This window comes from Nerophis ophidion, linkage group LG24 (genome assembly GCF_033978795.1).
Source record: "Nerophis ophidion isolate RoL-2023_Sa linkage group LG24, RoL_Noph_v1.0, whole genome shotgun sequence".
In the NCBI taxonomy this organism is placed as follows: Eukaryota; Metazoa; Chordata; class Actinopteri; order Syngnathiformes; family Syngnathidae; genus Nerophis; species Nerophis ophidion.
In genome coordinates this window covers 10,503,387-10,512,908 of record NC_084634.1, presented here as the reverse complement: position 1 = coordinate 10,512,908, position 9,522 = coordinate 10,503,387, and the positions used below count along the sequence as shown (strand labels likewise).

At 36.1% G+C, this 9,522-nt stretch overlaps 1 protein-coding gene across 2 annotated transcripts in view; it reads right to left on the bottom strand.

The window, feature by feature from the left end:
• Nucleotides 1-466: 466 nt before the first annotated feature.
• Nucleotides 467-9,522, bottom strand: part of LOC133541991 (saccharopine dehydrogenase-like oxidoreductase) — a 47,115-nt gene continuing 38,059 nt past the window's right edge. For both annotated transcript variants that reach the window (XM_061885748.1, XM_061885747.1), the window contains 3 exons: nt 4,749-4,860; nt 890-971; nt 467-826 (listed from right to left, as the gene is read on the bottom strand). In XM_061885748.1, the coding sequence (XP_061741732.1) occupies nt 730-826; nt 890-971; nt 4,749-4,860 (291 nt within the window). In that variant the 3' untranslated portion in view covers nt 467-729. The remainder of the gene's footprint in view (nt 827-889; nt 972-4,748; nt 4,861-9,522) is intronic.

Here is a 9,522-nt window from a genome sequence, read left to right as displayed (position 1 = left end):
CATTTAATTTCAAATGTCTATTCATTTTGACAAGCAATGTTTCTTTAATTATTTAAAAGTAGAAAATGTAAAACATTATTCAGAGGTTTAAAAACATTTGTAAAACATTGTTTGAAAATACCTGTGTAATTAAATTGTTAGCATCTCTGTGTTTTGAAGGTTTACAATCTGGTTAATTAAAGATCAACTAAAATGAAACCAACAATGCTTCAAGTTGGAAAATAAAAAGTTGATCAATTGGAAATCATGAGTTGTCTGTGGGTCCTTTTGTAGTAGAAGAGTGGAACTTAACACACAGTGAATCCTTAAAGTATTTCTACTGCACTCGATTCGGGAGCTTTTAAAACGATAATGGATCCCACACTACAAAGTTCATTTTAATAAAATATGAATAATAAATCATTAATAATGAATAATAGCACCAAATAATAAATACAGTTAGGAAAAACTGCAGTCTTCTGCCTACTTTGTTGCAATTGGAAACATATGAACAAGCAACTTTAATTCAATATATTGCAGTGTAAAGACAATTACTTGTAATATCTTCAGTCAACAAAAATGATGCCACTGTACAATGTTTGACCATCAAATCTCTATTTCAGTCATTATGGTGTTTACGTTTATTTTCAAATGAAAAATATTGTGATATGTAGTGCAGAAGTTGAGCTGTGATTATTACTAGCGCCTGTACATTCTGTACCTACCATGACAGACATGCAGGGAGTTTTGTTAGTTCTTTGCCACAGAGAACTTGAAGCCGTGGTCACCGAGGCGACGGATGAGCGCCGTCTTGTAAAAGGCGCCTCCTGGCGTGTAGACGCCACCCCTGTCCCAAAGGAGAGAAGGTGAGGAGAAGGAAAGGGGGAGGAGAAGACGTGTTGAAGTTCACCTCCTGGGGAGAGAGTGTCTTTCTCTCAGCAGAGTCACGGCTGCTTGCACCGCGGCTATCGCCGTGGCAACGTAACCGGGCTCTGCAAACACAAAACAAACTTCTAAAACCGCCATAACTTCACGTGCTTAATAATATACCTTCTTATTTTCCTCATAAAACAACTTCATCGAAAATATATTTTAAAGAAAGTACATGCATTTATTGCAGGTAGACATGGTAACACACCTGGATCATGAGTGTTGCCAACTTAGCGAGTATTTAGCTAGTGAGAGATACTACACTAGATCAATAGAACCACCCGCGGCAAATCTAGTGTCCACTTTTGGCGACTTGCTGTCTTTTTTAGGGGTTTTCATCAGATTATTTGTATTTGGATTAATCACAGTAAATTATTTGCGTGCACACTTTAATCTTAAATTCTCCATTTCTACATGATAAATGTGATCGGTTCTTATATTTGCTTTGTGTTTATAGTAGTTATTGTAATCAGATTAATAACATTTGATTTTGGATTAATCGCTCTTAATTACAGGAAATTATTTGCGCACAGTTTAATTTTCAAATCTGCATTTATGATGAATGACATTTTTTCCTTATTTGCTTTTAATAATTATTAGTGATGTTTTAATCAGATTTAACATTTGATTTTGGATTTGTCACGCTTAATCACAGTAAATTTTTTGCACACACTTTAATCTTCAAATCGGCATTTATATATGATGAATGCCATATTTTCTTGTATTTGCTTATGTTTTTAGTGATTTTTAATCAGATTAATATTTGATTTTGGATTAATCACGGTATTTTTTTGCACACAAACTTTAATCTTCATATCTGCATTTATATGATGCATTTCATATTTTCTTAATTGCCTTCCAGGGTTTTTTTAGTAATGTTTGAAATCAAATGAATACAATTTGGATTAATTGTGATTAATCACACACTTTAATATTCAAATCTGCATTCATATATGATATATTTCCTGGTATTTGCTTTAAATGTTTTATTTAGTAATGATTTAAATCAGAAATACATTTGAATTCGGATTAATTATGATTGATCACACATACTTACATTTTCAAATCTGCATTTATGCATGATGAAATGTTTTCTTGTATTAGTTTTTTTTTAAAGTTTTTTTTAAGTGATCATTTTAATCAGATTAACCATTTTTGGATTAATCACAGTAAATTTTTTGCACACCTTAATCTTCAAGTCTGCATTTATATGATTTTCATATTTTCTTATTTGCTTTTCATGTTTTTTTAGTAATGTTTGAAATCAAATGAATACAATTTGGATTAATTGTGATGAATCATACATTTTCAAATTTGCATTTATGCATGATGAAATATTTTCTTGTATTAGTTTTTTTTAAGTGCTTTTAATCAGATTAATAACATTTGATTTTGGATTTATCATGATTAATCACAGTAAATGTTTTGCGCACACTTTAATCTTCAAATCTGCATTTATATATGATTGTCATATTTTTTGTGTTTGCTTTTAATGTTTTTAGTGATGTTTTAATCAATTATTTGATTTTGGATCAATCACAGTAAATTATTTGCGCACACTTTAATTTTCAAATCTGCATTTACATATGATGAATGTCATATTTTCTTGTATTTGCTTTTCGTGTTTTTTTTTGGTAACGATTAAAATCAGATGAATAACATAAATTTAGATTAAATGAGATTAATCACACACTTTAATTTTAAAATCTATATGTATATATTAAGAAATATATTTTATTGTATTAATGTAGTTTTTAAGTGATTTTAATCAGATTAATTACATTTGATATTGATTAATCACAGTAAGTTATTTGTGCACATACTTTAATCTTTCCATCTGCATTTATACATGAAGAATGTAATATGTTCTTGTATTTGTGTTTTTTTTAGTAATGATTTAAATCAGATGAATTACATTTAAATTTGGATTAATTGTGTTTAATCACACATACTTTAATTTTCCAATCTGCATTTATACATGATGAAATATATTTTCTTGTAATTGTTATTCAAGTGAGGATTTTTGTCAGATTTAAGAACATTTGATTTTGGCAAGTTATTTATGCACGCACTTTAATCTTCTAATCTGCATTTATGTGACGAATGAGATATTTTCCTGTATTTGCTTTTAATGTTTTTTAGTGATTTTTTAATCTGATTAATAACATTTGATGTTGGATTAATCACTAATCATTAATCAGTTATTTGTGCATTCACTTTAATCTTCAAATATGAAGGTCATATGTTATTGTATTTACTTTCATGTTTACGTAGTAATGATTTAAATCAGATGAATTACATTTACATTTGGATTAATTGTGATTAATCGCATCCTTTATTTTTCAAATCTGCATTTTTTACATTATAAAATATATTATGTTTTTCTTGTTATAGTTATTTTATTCAGATTAATAACATTTGGATTAATGACAGTATATTATTTGCGCACATACTTTAATCATCTATAAATGAATGTGATTTATTTCTTGTATTTGCTTTTTGGGTTTTTTTGTGGTGATTTTAATCAGAATATCTGAATCATGATTAATTACAGTTAACTATCTGCGCATGTACCATATTTTTCGTTTAATAAATCGCTCCAGATTATACGTTGCACCGGCCGAAAATGCATAACAAAGAAGGAAAAAAACATATATACGTCGCACTGGATTATAAATCGCATTTTAAGAGGAAATTTATTTGATAAAATCCAACTCACCAAGAATAGACATTTGAAACGCAATTTAAAATGAATAAAAAATAGTGAACAACAGGCTGAATAAGTGTACGTTATATGAGGCATAAATAACCAACTTAGAACATGCCTGGTATGTTAACGTAACATATTATGGTAAGAGTCATTCAAATAACCATAACATATAGAACATGCTATATGTTTACCAAACAAGCTGTCACTCATAATCGATAAATCCGATGAAATCTTCTTCCTTGATGTCGCTTCTAAACAACTCTGCCAACTCCAAAGGTATGCACCGCTTCCTCTTGTCGTTTTCTACTGCATATTTCACTATGTCCATCTTGTAATCTGCAGTACATGATTTCCTTTTCAGTGCCATTTTTGTTCAGCCCTTAGCATTCCATGACCCACAATGCACTTCTGCGATGACCCTCCCCAGCCGAATTCTTATTGGTTGACGAGTGTGTGACGATTGCTGACATTTTCTTCGTCTCTTCCGCGAATTAGATAAATATTATTATTTGATATTTTACGGTAATGTGTTAATTTCACACAAGTCGCTCCGGAGTATATGTGGCACCCCCGGCCAAACTTTGGGAAAAAAAAAACTGCGACATATAGTCCGAAAAATACGGTACCTTAATCCACGTCCATACATGATGAATGTGATATTTTATTGTGCTTTTCACATGTTAATTAGCTTTTTTTATGACTCACTTTGAGCAAATGCATCGTGGCTAATTATGCAAATTTGAAGATTATGACATCACAGATTGCAGTCACAGGGTGTGGGGAAACCCTGATTCTTCACCCTGAACTGGGAATTCAGGTATGGGTTCATATAACGATCGTTTTTTCTGCCGATACTGACAGGAATGGGCCGCTGACCGGTTTGAAGGTTTACCAAAGTTATAAGTGACTGTTTTAAAACCACAAAATATTTTCCTTCGTACCATCTGTGCGGTTTAAGTGAAAGTAAAATATTTCCGGCGGCTCTGCAGGAAGATGCGTTGTGCGCTACAGAACTTTCCCTCTTTATCGGTAAAAGAGCTTCACCCTCCTCACAAGATCTGCTAAGTTCCCATACTTGTACATGTTCATGTGCAAAAAACTGAACCTGCATGATTTGTTTCCCACCTACCTGCTCCCAGCACCTGGGTGCAGATCTTGGCATTAGGTGGTCCCTGTGAAGGATCCGTACCCTCGGAGTATCCCTCGGCGAAAAAGGTGATGCTGAAGCAGGTGTCTTCAATCTGTCAGGTGAGATGGAGATGAAATTTAGCTAAAAAGCAAACTTCAAACATTAAACATAATGACATAGGCAGCGGTGGGTAGTAACGCTCTACATTACTCAGTTACATCTACTTGAGTAACTTTTGCGATAAATTGTACTTCCGAAAGTAGTTTTAATGCAACTTACTTTTACTCGAGTGTATTTACAGAGAAGAAACACAAATTTTACTCCACTCCATTTATCTACATTCAGCTTGCTACTTGCTACAGATTTGTATCGATCTGATAATGCACGTTTTGTTTGTCTTTGGTTTGTCCGACAGACCTTCAAAGAAGGGTCTATCGCATGCCTGCGTTTCATCAATCAAATGCAGTCACTGGCATACCTGCCAACCCTCCCGAATTTTCCGGGAGACTCCTGAATTTCAGTGCCTCTCCCGGGAAAACCATTCTCCCGAATTTCTCCCGATTTCCAGCCGGACCTGAGTGAGGACAGCCTGTCGTCACGTCCGCTTTTCCTCCATATAATAAACAGCGTGCCGACCCAGTCACGTTATAACATCTGCGACTTTTGGAACTCAGTGCGCAACTGCACACACAACAAGAAAGAGACTATTACAAATTTCTCCGTTATCTGTAGGTTTTTCTAATTCTAATTCGTATATAGAAGTTGTTGGCGCTTACCGGACTAAGCCAATGGAAATTGCCACATATTTTAATAATTACTTCACAAACAAGGTGGAAAATCTGCGAGTGAATATGACGCCTTCTGATGGCTCCTTCTCATGCACATTAATTGGAAATCATATTATGAAGGGTAAAAACTGCAGGTTCTATTTTGTACCAGTTAGTAGTTCTGATATTGAGAAATTGTTATCACTGCCATCTGATAAACCTGCTGGGACGGACATGCTAGATGGCAAATTAAGGGTTGCGGCATGCCATGTATCAACTCCGATTTGTCATATATTTCATAAATCATTAAGATATCAATCAATCAATCAATGTTTACTTATATAGCCCTAAATCACTCGTGTCTCAAAGGGCTGCACAAACCACTACGACATCCTCGGTAGGCCCACATAAGGGCAAGGAAAACTCACACCCAGTGGGACGTCGGTGACAATGATGACTATGAGAACCTTGGAGAGGAGGAAAGCAATGGATGTCGAGCGGGTCTAACATGATACTGTGAAAGTTCAATCCATAATGGATCCAACACAGTCGCGAGAGTCCAGTCCATAGTGGATCCAACACAGCAGCGAGAGTCCCATTCACAGCGGAGCCAGCAGGAAACCATCCCAAGCGGAGGCGGATCCGCAGCGCAGAGATGTCCCCAGCCGATACACAGGCAAGCAGTACATGGCCACCGCATCGGATCGGACCCCCTCCACAACGGAGAGTGGGACATAGAAGAAAAAGAAAAGAAACGATATGGAGTCTGTCCTGGGGTTTGGAAGGACGCCACAGTCATCCCTCTACCCAAGGACAAAAATAAAGATTTTACTGGTAAAAACAGTAGACCAATAAGCATACTTCCTGTTCTTAGTAAATTGAAGGAAAAAGTTGTTTTCAAACAGATTCAAGATTACTTTGCCTACAACAAACTGATGTCGTGTTCCCAGCATGCTTATAGACAAGGTCACTCAACATCTACTGCTCTAGCTCAGCTGACTGACGACTGGCTGTCACAAATGGATGTCAAGAAGATGGTTGGCACTGTCCTGATTGACTTTAGTGAGGCATTCGATGTCGTAGATCACAACATAATGATCTTCAAACTGAGAAAATATGGTTTTAATAGTATGTCACTTTCTTGGATGTTGAGCTATCTATCAGGAAGATCACAGAGAGTGCGTTTAATGGTAGCCTATCTGAACGCAAGTACAATTACTGCGGCGTGCCTCAAGGAAGCTGCTTAGGTCCTTTACTTTTTATTATTTTTACTAATGATCTTCCCTGTGTTACAACAAACACCAATATGGTTATGTATGCAGATGACACAACTCTATACAGCACTGCCTCTACCTTAAATGACCTAGAAAATAACTTAAATCAGAACCTGGAGAGCGTGTCACGCTTATAGTAAATGATAGTAAACTTGTTGTGAATATTGACAAAACAAAAAGCATTCTTTTTGGATCCAGGCATATGCTAGTTGAAGACCCTCAGCTTCGCTTCACATTTCAATGTTAAGTCTATTGTGCAGGTCAAAAAAGCAAAACTGCTCGGTGTGCTATTAGACAGTCAACTGTCATGGTCCGATGATATCGATAGAATTTTAATGAAAATGGGAAGAGGTTTAGCCATGGTCAGAAAGTGCTCCACCTTCTTGACATCCTCAACAATGGGTCAAGTTATACAGTCCTTGGTTTTTTGTCATCTTCATTACTGTCCGATAATATGATCCGATATACAACTAAGTCTGACCTGAACAAACTTCAACTTGTTCAAAACAGAGCGGCTAGACTGTTAGCATTGCGCACTAATATTTCATTTATGCATTCACGCCTGTCCTGGTTGTCTGTTGAACAAAATATGTTATGTTCTTTAGAACTATTATTTTAGATCAATCACCAGATTACTTTTACAAACAGTTTTTAAAATCAACTAACACACATACTTATGACACTAGGAATGCCAACAATGGCTATTTGGCACTTCCTGCTCCCAGGACCAATCTCCTCAAACATACAGTCATGTATAGATGTATTTCATTCTGGAATGGCGTTTTAAAATCGTGTTTTTATCACCTTCGTCTTTTAGTAAAGGTTAAACCGTTTTTATCTTTTAACCTTTTTGAACAAGTCGTGCATGCTTTTATTTCAAGTGGCCTGGACTACTGCAATGCACTTTATGCTGGCATTAGCCAAAAAGCTCTCTCCCGGTTGCAGTTAGTCCAGAACGCGGCAGCACGACTTTTAACAGGGGCCAGGAAACGCCAGTATATAACCCCAATTCTTCAGAGTTTGCACTGGCTCCCTGTTCATTTTAGAATTGATTTTAAAACATTGCTGTTTGTTTTTAAATCTTTACATGGACTGGCACCTCAATATATCTCGGACCTCATCCAAATTTACATCCCTGCGCGCGCTCTGAGGTCCGAAAGCCAGCTCCAGCTCGTGGTGCCCAAGATCAGACTTAAGACCAGGGGAGACAGGGCCTTCTCTGTGGTCGGCCCTAAGCTCTGGAACACTCTGCCCCTCCATGTTCAAACTGCTTCCACAGTGGAGTGTTTTAAGTCTCGTCTTAAGACCCACTTTTATTCTTTGGCTTTTAACACTACGTGAGTTGTGTGGTCCTCTGTCCTCTGTTGTCCTCTGTTGTCCTCTGTGTTTTTTATACACTTTTATTTTTATTTTACTGTTTTAATTGATTTTACCCTTTAAAATAGTTTTTAATCATATTTGTTTTTATATTGTTTTTATTGGTTTTATTTTTATTCATTTTTTGTTTTATTCAGTCATTGGTGGAGCATAATATTGTTTTTAACATGGCTGTGCAGCACTTTGGAAACGTTATTGTTGTTTAAATGTGCTATATAAATAAAGTGGATTGGATTGGATTGGAATATTTTGCCATCACACATTAATCTCTCACAAAGTAAATTGTCATTCAAGACAGCTTTGAAGATACACCTATTGCAGCTGCCCACGTGACATGAATTTTTAATACTGGTTTTAACTAGCTTTTTTATCTTATGTTGTATTTTTCCATTGTATAATGTTTGGTAATGCATGTATTCTTTGTATTTTAATTTTGCATGCTCCTATATGGACTCCAGGAAAACTAGCAGTCGCCATGGCGTCAGCTAATGGGGATCCATTCAATAAACAATCTATAACCCACAAAGTAGGCAGGCACGGAGCTATTTCTCAGTGTGTGTTTATTCTTTAATACATTGACACACAACATCTGGATTCCCATCATGCATTGTTTCAAAACTACGGCCAGTAGTAATGTCCAAAAACATAACAGAGACGAAGCAGAAGAACAAAGAAAAGACATGGTGACGACGAGTAAGAAGAAGAAGTACACTTACACGTTCCAAAATGATTGGAAACAAGCATTTCAGTTTATCCAGGACATCTCGAAGGGGAAGGGGAATGCTAGGGAGAGATGGAAGATTCCAGACTCTGGTGCATTTGATGAAGACACTTTTGTGCGTGCCACACAGCAAAGCATCATTAGAGAGGGTGTTCAGCATGGTTAAGAAAGATAGTGACAGAGAATAGAACGAGGATGGACAATTCAACCCTAAACTCACTACTTTCCTGCAGATTACATTTCACAGATGCTGCCCATACTGTACCTATGCTCCTTCTAAGGCTGTGCTACTGCCTGCAAAGCATTGCACTTCTAATACGACAATGAGTAGAGGAGTATTATGTGTGTGTGTTTACGTGTAAATAAATGAACACTGTAATTCAAGTATGTATTTTAAACTCCCGAATTCGGAGGTCTCAAGGTTGGCAAGTATGTGGTTACTGGTGACGTTTGACTCTCTTTCACCAATCAAACAGAGCCAGGCGGTCACATAATTAACTGCACACAAAGTTTCAGCGGCAAACAACGGCCTCAAAGCAGCACAACGCAATGGCAGCGACAACAACGAACGCTTCAAACACCCTTGGCCTCACATAAAATCAATGTTCACGTTTTAGACAACAACAAAAAAATAA